Genomic DNA, 18,331 nt, shown 5'->3' with positions numbered 1-18,331 from the left:
TTTGACTATATTTAGGTCATATATTTTTATACCCATTTGTCGTTTCCCCCATTAGAATGTAAGCTTCAGTGTGAGTAGGGAATGCTTCATTCTTTGTATTTGTATCCTAAGCACAGTATCTGGCACATAGGAAGTAGATGATTATCAACATGAATACATGTTGATTGAGGAATCACTAACAACTCAGAGGTTTAGGAAAGGTGCCTCTATGAAGCAGCACTGAACTGAGACACGAAAGTAACTAAGGATTCTTTTTTTTTTTTGGTATTATCCATATTTTATTAATTAGGAAATTGACACCCAGAGAAGGTTAAGTGACTGATGAACAAGGTCACACACAGTAAGTGTGGGAAGTCAAGACTCAAGTCTTCTTATTGTAAGACCAGCACTCTTTCATTCCCAAGTTCCTAGCTAAGAAATTCTGAGATTAAAACTAGTAACAATAATAAATGGTTAGCATTTATATAGCACTTACTATGTATCAGGCACAATGCTAAGTGCTGTTACTAAGGATTCTAAGAGGTGAAGATAAGAAGGAAGTACATTTCTGACATGGGAGACAACCTGGGCAAACATATGGAGGTGGGAGATGAAACAGTAAGTTTGGGGGAAAGCATGTATGTCAGTTTGTTTGGAATATAGGATGAATTAAGGGGAAGAATGTGAAATAAGTCTGGAAAGATAGAAAGGAGGCAGGTTGTGATAATCTTTATATGCCGAACAGAAGCATTCATATTTTAGCCTACAGACAATTTGGAGACATTGGAAACCTTGAACAAGGGTTGAAATAGACTAGAATATCAGTTTGTCAGCTTTGTGGAGGATGGAATGGGAAAGGGAGAGTCTAGAATATGGGAAGCTACTTAGGCTTTTACAAAAATAAATGTGAAAGGGGCAGCTAAGTGGCACAGTGGATAGAGTACCAGCCCTGGATTCAGGAGGACCTGAGTTCAAATCTTGCCTCAGATACATAACACTTACTAGCTGTGTGACCCTGGGCAAGTCACTTAACTCCACTGCCTAGCTCCCCCCCCCAAAAAAAAAGGTGAAAGGTGAATTAGGGTGGTGACTGAGTGGAGAGAAGAGGACAGATTATGTTGTGAAAACAGAAATGATATCACTGTCTACTGAATGGGTATGTAGCATGAAGAAGAGGAATCAGAAATGTCACAGACGTTGATAACCAGAAGGATGGGTGATATTGCCCATAATAGAAATAAGGAAATCTGGAGGAGGTAAATTTGGGACATGAGATAATGAGTTCCATTTTGGTAATGTTGAGTTTGAAGTACTTAAGAAACATCCAGGTGAAGCTCTGTAGTAGGCATTTGGTGATCTGGGACTGTATGCCTGGAAAATTATTAGGGGTATACGTACACACATACATTTGTATACATATACATACGTGTGTATGTGGTATATGTATATATAAAAATGTGTGTGTATATATATATGTATATGTATAGTTCAGTCATTTCAGTTCTGTCCAATTCTTTGTGACCCCATTTGAGGTTTTTCTTGACAAAGATACTAGAGTATTTTGCTGTTTCTTTCTCCAGCTCATTTTACAGATGAGGAAACTGAGGCAAACAGGGTTCAATGATTTGCCCACGGTCACATAGTTAAGTAAGTTATCTGAGGTCAGATTTGAACTTAGGTCTTCCTGACTCCACAGGTCTTCCTGTGCTCTATCCACTGTGCCATTTAGCTGCCATACACACATAATTCTGTACTCTACAAATGATTACATATCTCTGTGTGTGTCTGTGTCTGTGTGTATACACATATATATGAAGAGAGAAATTATATCATTTGTATGGAGATGAACCTATAAGAACTGACAGGATCACCAAGAAAGAGAATATAGAACAGATGGTCCAGGACAGTCTAAGGGAGGGCATCCAGGAGGAGATAGTGGAAAAATTAATCAGGAAAGAATAAAAGAACTGCTTGTAGCAGTGAGTTCCCAGTTCAGGTAAGATAAAACAAATTATGTAGTGAATTGAGTGCCTGGAGGGATTAAGTATTAGAGTAAGTCAAGGCCACAGGCATTTATTAAGGGCTTACTATGTGCCAGGCACTGTGCTAAGTGCTGGAGATACAAAGAAAGGCAAAAAAAAAAATAGTTCCTGCATTCAAAGCATTTATAGTCTAAAAGGGGAGACAACATGCAAATGATTGTGCAAAGAAGACAGAGACATAGTAGAAGGGAGAAAATGTTAAGGAGAAGACCCTAGGAAATGGTCTAAACCCACAGGAAATTTGTTAACGGTACAATGGAGATTTCAGAGTATTCACATTATTCTGATAACAGTCATAAAACCTAATTAGAGCAGAGAAGGGTGAATGTTCTTTGCTGCTACATAAATCTAAGCTTATAATATCTTTGCCAAAATTTAGTATGGACAGAGGATTAGTAAAAGCCTCAGGGGTAAGGAAGGGTGGGAGGGAATTCTCTTAGTCCTGGGGGAGCCTCAGATTCTGGTTGGTTTTCTAAGAGGAAATACAGCAAAAAAGGCGAAACAGGGCTTTCTACTTCAGGCTATGCTTTACAGAGGAGAAGCTTAATAAATGCTTCTTGACTTCGCTACCTATACTTCCTTGCCATCCAGATAGCCTCCCCAAACATTTTGCATGCCCTGCATCTCTAGAAGGCCATAGCTATGTAGGAGTTGTTATGAGGTCACATTTTGAGGAATAGCTGAAAAATTCTGAAACATTAGGGAGAATCCCACCTACCCTTCTTGTAACTGCTCATTAGCAGATTCCTCTGCAACAAGAATTTCATATTCCTCAGCAGCATATCTGTCCCAATCAGAAGGTTCAGGGCTATCATTCTCAACATCCTGATTAAAAAGAAAAGAGACAAAATAAATGAAATAAATTTTAGATAAAGTGTCCATGTTGAAACTAAGATATGTATTGGAAGATAATGTGGTTGTACTCATGTTCCTCAGCTGAGAGAAAGCAAAACTTGAAAACAATGGATTACACAAATAAAGAGATTGGAAAAAGGATAAAAATACCTCTCACCAAACCATGACAGTAGAAGTGTGTTGTGTTTCTCACCAACTGAAACATCTCCTTATAATTAATTTCTCAAAATCACTGAACGTTATTCAACACTTTCGCAGGGTTGAATTTGTATTTTGGAAGGCCTAATGCTAAAATGCTGGCCATGCAATGGTAAAGCAAAACCTTTAATGTGTATGACTTTTGTTAAACTGGCAATAACCTTCCTTTATGTTCACCAAATAAATCTGCAAAATGTTAATTTTGAAAGTAGTCTGCTTCCTCACAGCTATCTAAGTCAAAGAGTAGGCAAGAGAGTTATTTTTAATGACTCCAGGCTCCTTTCTGAAACAAATTTCATCTTTTTAAATATCTGTATATTATCTAGTAATGCTGCATGGCTAAAAGTCATAGAAAACCAAAGTCTCCAAAGGATGATGCAGGTGACCTAAAGAGTAATGGAAAGATACATGATGGATGAAAGCAGGCTTCAAAATACTGGCAACGAAGAACTTTGTAGAAGAAGCTTTATAGATATATCAGAAATGTGTGAATGGAAATGAAGTTGGTCACATAAAAGAATTAGGGATATAACCTATGAATAGAGGGGTGGAGCCAAGATGGAGGAGTGAAAGCAGTGACTTGCTTGAGCTCTCCCCCAAACCCCTCCAAATACTCATAAAAAATGGCTCTAAACAAATTCTGAAGCAGTAGAACCCACAAAAAGACAGAGGGAAACAAACTTCCAGCCCAAGACAACCTGGATGATTGATCAGAAAGGTGTATCACGCCAGGCTGGGCTGGGAGTGCAGCGCGGCACAAGCCGCAGTGAACCTGAAGCAGGCCTCAGAGGACTGAATCGCGGGCAGCTGTGGAGGTTTCCAGACTCCTCAACCCACTAATGCCAAAGACAACTTAGAAGGTCAGTGGAAAAAGTCTGTTTCTGTTGGTGCTGAGAGAGGAAGGTGGGGTTTCAGCTCCATTCCCCAAGAGCATGGCCCTGGGTGGGGCAGCTGCTTCCCGAGCTTCGTCCCACAGACTGAGGGGGAATCCAGTGGCTGATCAGAGAGGGATTGCAGGGATCTCTTTGCCAGTGCTGAGGCAGGAATCTCTTGCTTTGCCTGTGTTCGGATCTGGGTCCCAGTTCTGGGTGGCGGTGCTGGGGTGAGGAGGAGCACTGGCTTGGTGGAGCTTGTAGTGGCTGTGGAGAGGAACCCCTCCTCACAGTTACAGGACAGAAAGGAGTACTTGTGGTCACAGGCCAGGAAAGGAGTAAACACCTCACCCCTTATCATACCACCTTGGAAGAACTGAAAATTTACAGGTCCCTACAAGTATCTCTGAAAACAGCTGTACAAACCCCTGAAGCTTGGGACAGTACACTCTCCACATTGGAAGCAGACTCTTACCTTAACAAAGAGTTTAAAACTCAAGTAATCAGCCGGGATCATGAGCAAGCAGAGCAAAAAGAGTCAGACTATATTATCTTACTTTGGTGAAAAGAAGATCAAAATATACAACCAGAAGAAGACAACAAAGTCAAAGCTCCTACATCCAAAGCCTCCAAGAAAAATATGAATCAGTCCAGGCCTTGGAAGAGCTCAAAAGGGATTTTGAGAAGCAAGTAAGGGAAGTAGAGGAAAAACTGGGAAGAGAAATGAGAGTGATGCAAGAAAATCATGAAAAACAAGTCAACAGCTTGCTAAAGGAGACCCAAAAAAATACTGAAGAAAATAACACCTTAAAAAATAGCCTAACCCAAATGGCAAAAGAGGTCCAAAAAGCCAATGAGGAGAAAAATGCCCTAAAAAGAAAAATTGGCCAAATGGAAAAGGAAGTCCAAAAGCTTACTGAAGAAAATACTTCCTTAAAAATTAGAATAGAGCAATTGGAAGATAGTGACTTTATGAGAAATCAAGACACTGTAAAACAAATCCAAAAGAATGAAAAATTAGAAAACAATGTGAAATATCTCATTGGAAAAACAACTGACCTGGAAAATAGATCCAGGAGAGAGAATTTAAAAATTATTGGACTATCTGAAAGCCATGATCAAAAAAAGAGCCTAGACATCATCTTTCAAGAAATTATCAAGGAAAACTGCCCTGATATAGAACCAGAGGGCAAAATAGAAATTGAAAGAATCCATAGATCTCCTCCTGAAAGAGATCCCCAAAAGAAAACTCCTAGGAATATTGTAGCCAAATTCCAGAGTTCTCAGGTCAAGGAGAAAATATTACAAACTGCCAGAAGGAAACAATTCAAGTACTGTGGAAACACAATCAGGATAACACAAGATTTAGCAGCATCTACATTAAAGGACCGCAGGGCATGGAATATAATATTCCGGAGGGCAAAGGAGATAGGATTACAACCAAGAATCAACTACCCAGCAAAACTGAGTATAATCCTTCAGGGGGAAAAATGGTCATTCAGTGAAACAGAGGACTTTCAAGCATTCCTGATGAAAAGACCAGAGCTGAATAGAAAATTTGACTTTCAAATACATGACTCAAGTGGAACATGAAGAGGTAAACAGGAAAGAGAAATCATAAGAGACTTATTAAGATTGAATTGTTTACATTCCTGCATGGAAAGATGATCTTTGTCAGTATTAGGGTAGTTGAAGGGAAAAAATTATATGTATGTATATATAGATAGATAGATAGAGGGCACAGGGTGAGTTGAAGATTATGGGGTCATACCTGGAGAATAAAATTAAGGGATGACAGAGGATGATACTCGAGAAGAAGAAAGGGAGAGGTAGAATGGGGTAAATTATCTCACAAAAAAAACAGAAAAGTCTCTTACAGTGGAGGGGAACAGGGGAAGGTGAGAGGGAATGAGTGAATCTTATTCTCATAGGATTTGGTTTAAGGAAGGAATAACATACACATTCAATTGGGTATGGAAATCTGTCTTACCCTACAGGAAAATAAGGGGAGAAGGGGACAAGAGAGCAGGGGGATGATAGAGAGGAGGGCAGATTGGGAAAGGAGGTAATCAGAAGGAAATACTTCTGAGTAGGGACACGACCAAAAGAAAGAATAGAATAAATGGGAGGGCAGGATAGGATTAAGGGAAACAGAGTTAGTTTTTCACAACAGGTCTACTATGGACATGTTTGCATAACTGCACATGTATAACTTATATTGAGTTGTTTGCCTTTTCAATGAGGGTGGGTGGGGGAGGGAGGAAGAGAAAAAATTTGAAACCTAAAGTTTTAAAAACATGTTTAAAAAAATGTTTTCACATAATTCTGGGAAATAAGAAATACAGGAGATGGGGTACAGAAGTCTATCCTGCTCTACAAGAAAATAGAAGGGGAAGGGGATAAGAGAAGGGGGGAGGGAGAGATAGAAGAGAGGACAGACTAGGGGAAGGGATATTCAGAATGCATGACATCTTGGGGTGGGGGGAGATGGGGCGAAAATTTGTAACTCAAAAACTTGTGGAAGTGAATGTTGAAAACTAAAAATAAATAAATTTATATTTAAAAAAAAACCCTATGAATAGCTTGTGAACTACATAAATCCATGCAAAGTCAAGAGATACAGAAGAAGGTTCCCTTTCTGCTACTGATTTGATGCCCTGTGGAAATTTCCAGAAGGCTGTGTGTAAGAATCTTAAAAGGATGAGAATGCTTGGGGAGACTGTAATTTAGAGTTTTGCAGCGAGTATCACATCAGTGAAATCATGGATCCATCAAGGTACTGAATTATCCTGTGAAGGAATTCTTAATTTTTGATCACTTTTAATCCAGCTTTGGCTGGATTCACACAACAGATTTCTCTGTACTTCTGTACAAATATTTTTATTCTAAAAATAGCTTATTACCATAATTAGATCTTGAGGGACTGGATGTCTTTCTTTTATGTTTAGTTAGTTCTCTCCAGTAATTCCTCTTGATTTCATTAACTTGTAAAATACTGTGTAGTAAGTGGTACTTGATAAAAAATATTTGATGTGATGACTGTATCACTGGAGGGAAATAGCTGATTCAGCTAGATTGAGTTAAGATGGAGAATTGTGGGTGGGGTAGAAGTCCAGTTAGGTAGGTCTAGAGTATCAATGACTACCCCAGGAATGGTAATTGATTTAAAGGGGTAAATATGAAGGATGGTCTTTAGTGGAGTGCTGAAGGGTTGTTTCATTCAATTGAATAAAGATTTTATATAGCATGGTTATCAAATCTGCAAATAGCACAAAACTAGAGGTGAGGACAATGATTACAGTGGATGACAGATTGGAACAATGAGTTAAATCTAGTAAGGTTATATTTAATAAATGTAAAATCCTACATCTGGGATTCAAACTCCCCCCTCCCCCCCAAAAAACCCAACAAACTACTGTACAAATATAGGATGGTTGAAATTTGGCTAGATGATAGTTCATGTAAAAAGAGCTTATGGGATTTTAGTAATGTAATGACAGGTGACAACCAAAAAAACCAAGGCTGTTACATTAACAAAAGAATAATGTCCAGCATGATTCTTAAAAAAAACAACTGTACATGAAAATTCAAAGGGTCTAACACAAACCAACCCCTTGTTCTTTTCTGTATGTGGAAATATATTTGTTGATGACTGTTAACTTCATAATAAAAAAGAAAGAAAATTTTCCATCTTTTTTTTTTTGCCTTTTTAAAAATTTTAGGCAATTAGGGTTAAGTGACTTGCCCAGGGTCACATAGCTGGTAAGTGTCAAGTGTTTGGTCTGAGGCCAGATTTGTACTCAGCTACTCCTGACTTCAGGGCTGGTACTCTTTCTGATGCACCACCTACCTGCCCCTCCAAGTTACCTTAATTTGCATTTTGTTAGTGATTTGGAGCATTCTTTTATATAGTTGTTAATAGTTTGCAATTCTTTTAAGAACTGTTAGTTCATATACTCAGGTTGTTTTAATAAGTTGGGCTGGAAATGCTCTAATTACATATGTTGTCTTATCTTTAGTCCTTTTGATAATTTAATATTTGACAACTAAGTCTGAAAGATTCTTCATAGAGTTTCTCGAGTTCTCCAACCTTTGCAATGAATGTTCATACATGGACTTTCTTATATTCATAAGCAGTTTGCTTCAGTTTCCCTATAATCACTGTGAGTACTATAAGGTGAGATGAGCCCGTGTTTCATCAAATGATCATTTTCTTCCATTTTAGTACAGAACAAAACCAACTCTGACAACTCTTTTATTTGAATTTTTGGTGAGAACCTTTTAGCCACCCTTCCATGTAGTTCCAACATTAGACATACGTCTTCTACTTTCATTTATTACAAGGATATGTATTAAGGATATGACTGTCTTCTTTCAGGATTATGTAAATTTGTTGATTGTTGGACAAAGGTTACATTTTTACATGGAGTCTAAAAATTGTAATTCTTGGTGCCCTCTTTCCCCTGCCATTTGTGGCCCTGCCATTACCCTGCCAGTGTGGAAGAAGGAGCTTATAATGGACTGAGTCTTTTTCACATTTTAAATTTCATGGATTACTGTGGCCAAAAAGCCAAAAACATCCTCTTTGGTGGCCAACCTTCTGATGATGAGCTTCTCGGTACTTCATCAATAGCTCTTCCTGGGACAGCAGACATATTTTATCATTGGACTCAACATTCAAACCTTTTCTAGTGTGGTAGAAACTGCCAAAGAATGCATTCCACTAGTATACCCAGGGTTATCTCCACACTACAGTGATGTACTAGTGTGGTACTTGAATGTGCTGAGTTATTTTCACAACTTGACTCAATTGTTTTTTCATAATTTTTTTCAATTATGAAGGATGCTCGTCATCTGGACATAATAATATCTATTTTTATGCTGTTTTTAGCATCTCCAAAGGTATAAAATTTGTAGAGAATGTAAAACTTGTCTGAAAGACCTCAGAATTCTATGACACTCATGGTTGTGATTTGACTTTTTAGCTTCATGGTGTAGTGGAAAGAATACTGAATGAGTGTCTAGTTTTGTGCCTTTGTCAATTACCAGTTGCGTGATCATGGACAAATTGTTTCCCGTAGCTTCATTTTCTGTATGATGGGTTGTTTTGTTTTGTTTTTCTTTTTTTTTCTTTTTAGGCAATTGGGATTGTGACTTGCCCAGGGTCACACATCTAGTAAGTATCAAGTGTTTGGTCTGAGGCCAGATTTGAACTCAGGTCCTCCTGACTTTGGGGCTGGTGCTCTATCCATTGTGCCATGTAGTGGTCCCCAAAGTTGTTGACTAGATGGATTATAAGCTCTAAAATTCTTTGATAAGCCTATAGATATGAAAAACAATTTATTATGAAGGGTAGTTTTTCTAAATCTCTTTTTGAAGCAACTTGTTCATAAGTTAAGTTAAATACATGTGGGCTTGCTGTCATGACAGATATTTTACTTGGACCTTCCACCTCCACCTATCTGACCTCACCCGAGCTTTCAATCTGTGTGTTGATATGTAATGCTATGATATGATATGCTGCTTCTTTTAAGAAGAGGCTTGTCAGGATAGTTTTGAAACTAATGTGTTGAATTTATTATGTATATAAACCCAAACTGTATGTAAGAGAATTTTGGTTTTACACATAGTCCTCTTTTCCTGTTCTTGTAGGCATATAGTCAAGTTCAGAATAACAAAAATAAAATTATTTTAAAAAAGAATATAGGCTTTTTGGGGCAAAGAAAAATTATATAATGTGACTCTAAGGTACTTTCCAGCCCTAAATATATGGTCCTGTGATCTTATATCACATTGCTGGATGCAATAATATTAAATTACAATGATACCTTTTGCACTGCAAAGGGATCTCTCTGTTCATGGTCCAGGTATTTCTCCAGATTAAAGAAGGTGTCATAAAAAATATGAGCCATTCTGCATCTCTTCAGGTCTCTGAGAGTTATTTTGCCTGCATAAAGAGCAAAGTCTGTAATATCATCAAACGCTTATCAAGTGAAAAAAAAATTTGTCCAGTTTAAAAACAATATGTACGTGTTTTATTGTTATAAAAATCCATTTTTCCTGACAGAACATTTATTACAAATGCTTTAGTTCATACTTACATTGTATTAGAAATGCTATCTTTGGTAAAGAATACATGAAAGACCTCTGCCCTCAATAAACTTATATTTTAAGGAAGAATTTGAGGAGTTAAACAGTTTAGGGTCATTTTGGGTTATGACGTTCAACACAGACGTTCTATAAAATTTGGTGTAGTAGAAAGAACGACAGGTTCAAAATCACAAGACGTAAATTTGGATTTTTGCTTTACTCGAGTGTAAACTGAACCCATGATTTAGCTTTTCCAAGCCCCAGTTCCCTCATCTGCAAAACAATTTGTGCTATTTACCTTTTAAGACTGTTGTAAAGCTTAAATGTAATAATGTATATAAAGCATTTTGAGAATTTAAAAGATTATATAAAATCTGTCATTAATAGTTAAAACTGTAAATGGACAGGGTGTACAATAAATTGGTATTACCATCAAGTTCTGGCTTCACCAGGTCAAGCATCTGGCAGAGCAAGTCATGGAATGGCAATGGTTCAATACCCATGGCTTCCATTCTTTCACACTGTTCTTCATAGAAATGTTCAAGTTCATACATGGAGAGCACACCATCGCCATCCAAATCCATACAGCGGAACCAATATTCAATGCTAGTAAATAAAAAAAAATTGTAATATAAAATATACTACTTTATAGCATCAATTTCTGAAGTACTCAATGTTCTTTGTTAATTTATTTATATTTCTGCACACACAAAATTATAATGCAGGGATTGGGAATCTTTTAAGCAAGGGACAGTGTTCCATAGGAAAAACAATTAATTGAGAATCATGTAAGTAAAAAGCAACTTAATTTAGCTTTTAAAAGAGTAAATTAAAATGTTTTAATATTATGAGTAGGCAACTTAAAAATACAAAATTATGAAGTACATTATTCAGTTTTATGTAACTATTTAAAAGATTTAAATTCCTATTTTAAATCTGGAAAGCATAAATGTTTTAAAACCCTCATTTCATTTCTAGTTGAGAGTAATAAGTATAAAAGTAATTAATATACATGTTTTTGTAGAGAAAAAGGTCTACTTTCATGGAATAATGGCATTTTATGGCCTTTTACAGGATATTGCTTTTAAAGATGTTTAAAACTGTGCTTTGTTTTTATATAATATAGGCAAAAATAGGATCTATATACATTGTAAAAGAAATAAAATCTGCATTATACATTATTCTGTTTCCAGACCAGCCACTTTCTTTTCATTTGCTCTATCTCTGGATCACTAGACTCTGCCATCTGCCGCTGTCCCTTCTTGGGAGACTTGATCCTCTCAGTTTTGAATCTCTTACCCTGGGGCCTCGGGGGTTGTGATTGGTGAATTCCTCATGTGCCCTCCTCTAGCTAGCTAGCCCCAGCTATAATTCACAGTCCACTTGGACCATTATTTTAGGCTATCCATGTTACCTGCCTCTGCACCCCACTAGATCAGTAGACTTTGACATCTCTCCTAACATCCCTCACACCCCTTTCTGGATTTGGAACTGTAATCAAAACAATACTGACCTTGCTAATGCAAAGAATGTGCCAATTAAGTCCCCTATCATAATCCCCTGACATCCCAAACCAAACCTCCCACTCTCACTATTATTCTGTTATGTTTTGTTCTCTCTTATTACAAGTTCCTTGAAGGCAATAATTCTCTCACTTTGTACTTGTAGCCCTAGCAAAGTACTTAGCACAAAGCAACTACTTTACAAATGCCTTTTCATTCTTTCATACCCAATTCCCTATGCAAGTGAATGGTCTCTGTAGAAATGTTTTTGATTAGTTTCTTATTAGGATGGGTAGTCAAATACTATAAAATTATGTCATATCTATATTGCTATATTGTTTTGTTTCTCTTTCAAGTAACTTCAAATACAGTGTTTCAGCAAGTTTCAACTCTAAAACTGTGTTAAGCACAATAAGGTAGCCCAGAATGGTAACTTAGAAATCATACCTTGTCAGATTTCTTTTGTCTTCTTCAGAGATCAGAAACCATACAAAATCTGCATAGCTCATTCTTCCCTCTTTTTGCACAACATTCCCCCTAAAAAAGATATGTAAGTGAAATTTTCAAGGCAGTATCTTAGATAAATTCAGTGGGATGACATTCAGGAGTCACAGTAACATTTTTCTGTGGAAGGTCTGTAATTCTGTTTCAGGAACATTTAAATTAGCAAAATGGATATACTTTAGGTTAATGTTCCAATGAGTGGTTTAACCTATTTGCTAAGACTTAGAAATTAAGACTCATAGGCATTAGCAAATATTAAATTCTAAAGAAAAATTAATCTTCATTTTAGAGCCAAATGGTATGCAGAATAGACCACTACTTCTTTCCTTCCTCCTTCCCTCTCTTTCTTTTGCATTTTCTGTGGGGTGAGATAAAGGCTGCTTAACTCAATATGCATTTGGTACCTTGAATGCTAGTACAAAGAAAGAAAATGTCTTTGGAGTGGGCCCCTAGGATGAAGCTGGTCCATATGAGTGCGGTTTTGGGGGTTCTGGGCCATAGGTTACAAGGATATTTAACAAAGCTGTCCATATGGGAAGGGGCTACCTCAAACAATTTGGTTCACTCTCACTGGAGATTTGAAGTGGACGCTGGATGGCCATTTACCATCCATCTTGGTCAGCCTCTGCAACAGCTTTTAACTCAGATTCTGTAAAGGAATTTTTTTTAAAAATTGAATTTGAGCAAGGGGGTTGGGTCACTACTTAGCCCTTCTTACTTTCTTACATAGTGCTTCTTGTTAACAAAAATCATCTATGGAAAAGAGTATAGTGAACTGGCTTAGAAAGAGGCTGACCATAACTGCAGCTCTTTAAATATTCCAAAGGGAAGATTAGCCCACTGTAGTTAACCAGACTCTCATGTCCTTTTTAAGTTGTGAAGCTTAAGAGCAATGGTTCCAGAGTTTCAAAAAAGAAAAGTACCTTTAGGAATACGTTGATAAGGAAGCCACCAAGATAACTAAGAGAAAATAAAGACAATAGGCAGCAACACTTCTTTCGATGGCCCCTTTCAGATGAGCTACTCTCATTTCTGTGTAGAGCAGAGCTCTGCTGGATGCTCTCTCTTCCATGGCTCTTCGTGGCAATACTCTCTCTTTTCCTTATTCCTATCCATTCACTCCTTGGTCTCTGATGGATGATCATTCAGATTATAAACCTCAACTGTGTACCCTTTTTCCTTCATTCTCTAAACTAACAGTGACCTCATCAGCTTACATGGGTTTAATTCTCATCTTTATGCTAAAGATTGCTAAGTCTACATATGCAGGCCTAGTCTCACTGTCAATCAACAAGTATCTATTAAGCATCTACTATGTAACCAGTACTATGCCAGGCATTGGGGATATAAGTGCAAATAAACAGTTCCTTCCTACAGTAAATCTACATTCCAATGGGAGAGGCAATAAATGTTTATAAAAATATATATAGCCCAGAATGGAAGCTTCTTGAAGGCAGGGACTATTATTATAGTCTTTATATTTCCAGTTCCCAGTACAATATCTGATATATAGAAGGTGCTTAATAAATGCTTGTTTATTGATTGAAAAAATATAGCCTAAATATAAAGTTGAACAGAAATATATAAAAAATAGTTAAATACAAAGTAGTTTAGGAAGTAGCGAGGGGAACTGGGTGGCGCAGTGGATAGAGTGCTGAGCTTGGAGTCAGGAAGAGTTGTCTTCCTGAGTTCAAATCTGCCTTCAGACATTTACTAGCTGTGTGACCCTGGGAAAGTTATTTAACTCTGTTTGCCTCAGTTTCCTCATCTGTAAAATGAGCTGGAGAAGGAAATGGCAAACCACTCCAATATCTTTGCCAAGATAACCCCAAAAGGGGTCAGGAAGCATCAGATACAACAGAAAATGACTGAACAACAACAAATCTCTATGACCTCAGTTATAAATTCTTCATTTTGGCATTTAAAATCATAATTTGGCCTAATCTACTTTTCTTGTCTTATCCATATTACATAAGTTTATGGGTGGTTTTGGTTCTTCACACGTGGCACAACATCTCCCAACTGCATGCCTTTGCAATAGCTGCCTCCTAGTCATGGAAAGTGCTTCCTTGTCACCTCTACCTCTTAGAAATCTAGCTTCCTTAAAAGCTAAGCTCACCTTCTATATGAAGCCTTTCCTGATTTCTCCAGGTTCAAGTCCATTCCCCCGACAAATAATCTTGTTTTTATTTTGAACATAGTTTCTCTATTGTGTTATGTGTATACGTTGTTTCTCTCCTACATTACCCTCTTATTAAATGCCAGCTTGAGAGTAGGGACTGTTTCAACTTTGTATTCCCAGGCCCTAGCATGGTGTCTGGCACAGAGTAGACACTTAATAAATGTTTGTCAACTGTTGATTGAACCCTGGATAGAACTGAAACATAAATTATAGGATATCTGTTTTCATTAGGTATTTATGATAAATATTTTTGGACATGAATTGAGCCATAGTTATGGACCCTGTTATAATGAGGTCCTTTTTCCATTATTAGCAGTTTACTATTTAAGTGATGCTTTTTTCTTTAATAAAATTAAAAAATTTTAAATTTCAGATGTTGAATAGGTAAAGTAAGTCAGGCAGGGAAGGAAATATAGGGAGCAAAGAGACTCAACATTAAGAATAATGAAAATTTCCCTATGAATTTTAAAATTTATTGCTTAACATATTTAAAGAAATCTAAAGAAATATAGTCCAATATTCTATCTTGGAAAATATTGATAAGAAAGGAAGTGGGATACTTTTCCTCACAACATGGCACTATGACTATTGAATGGCTGTTACAGTTCTGACTACTGCCACTTTATTCTTTCCCAAACTTACAGTTCGGTCAACAAGAATTTGTAAAGTGCTTAATGAAATCCCTGAAGTATTATCTTACCTTGTCACTGCTCCAGAAAATATTCTTTCAATAATCCTATTTGATGATGCTGAAAATGAGTGAAGAACAGAATTAGAATTCATAAATCTATGTTCATCTTGCTACAGAATTGTAGACTGTGCAAGCATCGTAGACAAACTATAGCACTTCTCTGCTACTGGTAAAGGCTTTAAGTTAAACTCTAACAATGCTTAACAAGAACACGATTAGACCTACAAGCCCATTCTCTCTTACAACTCAAACTCCTAATCAAAGATCTTTATTTAAAGATCAAAACATCATCATGGAAAACTGGGCAGACTGAAGAAGGCAGGGATGTGTGTATTGTGACTGCAGTAATATTGGGATATATAGTAATATTTATGTTGAGGTACACACAAAGGAACTTGTCTAACACAGCTAATTATTAACCCATTGGTAAAAAGAATGGCATTTTTTCATTCTTTAGCATGAAATATCTTTCATGAAAGTTCTTTCTTGAAATATCACTAGTCATGAATGAGTAAAAAAAAAAAGAGGCAGTACACAGCATATTTATGCAGGATTTTCACTCTACCTATTTCCAAAAGATCTTGATATGATATTAAAACAATGCAACTTAACGTATTCAAAGGCAAAACAGGAGGCCATCTAAAGAAAGAAGAAATAGATGCGTTCAGGTTTCATAACTGAGTAGACTGGCAATATGTGCACAATAAATTTGGTTCTAGGTTTTTTGATTTCTAAGGGAAAGATATCTGTGACTTAATTTTTGCTCTTTAATAAGAGAAAGCACACATCAGCAATATTACTTTCCAGGAATTAAACTTGGGCAGGAATTTATAGCATGGGTCCTTGGACAGACATTTAAAAGCATATGGAATATAACAAAAATGACAATTCTGCCTCAACTAATGTTCTTATTTAATGTCATTCCAATTAAACTACCAAAAAGTATTTTATTGAGCTAGAAGAATACAAAATTTATTTAGAAGAACAAACGGTCAAGAATATCAAAGGAATTAATGGAAAAAAAAAGTAAAGGAAGGAGGTTTAGCAGTACCAGCTCTTAAACTATTTTAGAAAGCAGTAATTATCAAAACTATCTGGTACTGGCTAAGAAACAGAAAGGTGGATCAGCAGAAGTAGACATACAAGACACAGTAGTAAGTGATTATAGTGACCTTGTATCTGACAAAGTTAAAGATTTAAGTTCTGGGATAATAATTCACTGGTAAAAATTGTCGGGAAAACTGGAAAGCAATATGGCAGAAACTGAGTATAGACCAATGTCTCACATTACTTACTAGGATAAGGTGAAATCTAGATCTAGACATAAAGGGAGATATCATAAGCAAATTAGAAGAATATGGAACACATTACCTATCACATTTATGAATAAGAGAAGAATTTATGAATAAACAAGAATTAGAGAGCATTGTGAGATATAAAATGGATAGCTCTGATCATATTAAAATGGTTTTATACAAATAAAACCAATGTAGCCAAAATTAGAAAGAAAGCAGAAAATGGAGGAAAAAAATTATAGACAGTTTCTTGGATAAAGGTCTCATATTTTAAATATATAGAGAACTTTGTCAAATTTATATGAATATGAGTTATTCCCCAATTGATAAATGGTCAAAGGATAAAAACAGGCAGTTTTTAAATAAAGAAATCAAAAAAATATATATATGTGTATATATATATATGCATATATACACACATATTTAGTCATATAAAAATACTTTTAATCATTATTGAATTACAGAAATGCAAATTAAAACAACTTTGAGATATCATCTCATACCTATAAGATTGGCTAAAATGACAGAAGGGGAAAATGACATATTGGAGGGGATGTGGAAAAATTGGGATACCAATACAGTGTAGGTGGGACTGTGAATTGATCCATTTTGAAAAGCAAGGTGGAATTACACCCAAAGAGTTATTAAAACTGTGCATACCCTTTGACCCAGCGATACCATTATTAGGTCTGTTTCCCAAAGTGACCAGGGAAAAAGGAAAAGAACCTGTATGTTCTAAAACATTTACAGCAGCTCTTTTTTGTGGTGGCAAAGAACTGGAAATTGAGGGGATGTCCATCAACTGAGGAATGGCTGAACAAGTTCTGGTTTGTTTTTTTTGTTTTACTTATTTTATCCTGCATCACCTTATATAAATTTTCCCATGTTTCTCTGAATTTCTCATATTTATAATTTTTAAACTGCAAATCACTATTGCATTATATTAATATATTATAGAGCCTTTTCCCCACAACTCCTGAATCAAGAGACACTTGGTTTGTTTACATGTTTACTTCCCTACCATAAAGAGTTTGCAAATAGTTTGGCATATATTGGATCTTGGTTTCTGGCTTTGACTACCTTGGGGTAGATGCAGGGACGTGCTTATAAATGTTTAACAACTGGCTTTCTGGAAGACAAAAGTATCCACCAGAATGCACTTTTAAATTTAATCTGCATTATTAACATTTTTTCCATTACTTTCTTCAGTCTAAAAATCGACAAAACAATAAACCAAGCCCTGATTTTTACAGTTTGCTGATTTCTGAGGTATAAATGCTCACACTGCAAATTTAACAATTGGCCGTCTTGAGCTAGTACAAGCTGGCTCCAGTTCACTACTTGGTACATATCCAGTAGCAGGATCACTGGTTGAGAGGTATGGCCAGGTTAGGCCCCCTCCTTTTTTTTTTTTTGCATAAATCCAAATTTATGAATGACCAATTCATAATTCCCCCAATAGTGTTTTAGTATACTTGTCTTCCCACAGCCCCTTTAACATTGACCAATTTTGCTCAACTTTGCCAAATTGCATGTTATAAGGCAAAATTAACCAATCATTTCTTTGACTATGAGTGATTTGTAACATGTTTCCAAATGGCCACGTATAGTTTATAATTTTTTTGAAATCTATGTTAAGATCCTTTGATCACTTATCTATGAGAGAATGGCTCTTGATGTCATGCATTTGTGTCAGTTCCCTATATATCATGAGGTATCAGGTTTAACAACAATGACTGACAATAAGTGTTTCTTTCATCCTACAATTCTCTTTTCATTCTACATTCATTAATTTTATTGGTGCAAAAGCCCTCTGATTTTATGTAACCAAAACTAGCTGTTTTGTCTTTTCTGATTTTCTCTGTCCCTCCCTTGGTTAAGAACTATCCTCTTAGCCATATGTGGTAGGCGTGTCAACTTAACTGGCTTCCCTTTAAGGGGGAAAGGAGATTGTCCTTGAGTTTTGGCTGACTGGGGGAGTAGGGTTTGAATCATTGGATTGTCTTCTCTGCCTCTTGAAGAATAAAAGTTCCAGCCTATCAATCAATCAAAATGTATTAAGAACTTACTATGAGGCAGGCATTAAGCTGAAGTACAAAGAATGAAATAATCTCTGGTTGC

General features: G+C 36.4%; 1 protein-coding gene across 1 annotated transcript in view; it reads right to left on the bottom strand.

Annotated features, from left to right (window-relative positions):
* Positions 1-18,331, bottom strand: part of PPP2R3A (protein phosphatase 2 regulatory subunit B''alpha) — a 135,748-nt gene that overhangs the window by 15,364 nt on the left and 102,053 nt on the right. The window contains 5 exon segments of the mRNA XM_020986095.2: positions 2,740-2,846; positions 9,775-9,893; positions 10,467-10,642; positions 11,986-12,075; positions 14,925-14,973. Coding sequence (XP_020841754.1) covers positions 2,740-2,846; positions 9,775-9,893; positions 10,467-10,642; positions 11,986-12,075; positions 14,925-14,973 — 541 coding nt within the window.

Source organism: Phascolarctos cinereus, unplaced genomic scaffold, assembly GCF_003287225.1.
Source record: "Phascolarctos cinereus isolate Bilbo 61053 unplaced genomic scaffold, phaCin_HiC Scaffold_726;HRSCAF=1367, whole genome shotgun sequence".
NCBI classification, from domain to species: Eukaryota; Metazoa; Chordata; class Mammalia; order Diprotodontia; family Phascolarctidae; genus Phascolarctos; species Phascolarctos cinereus.
The sequence above is the reverse complement of the archived record's forward strand: the minus strand, read 5'-3'. Positions and strand labels throughout refer to the sequence as shown.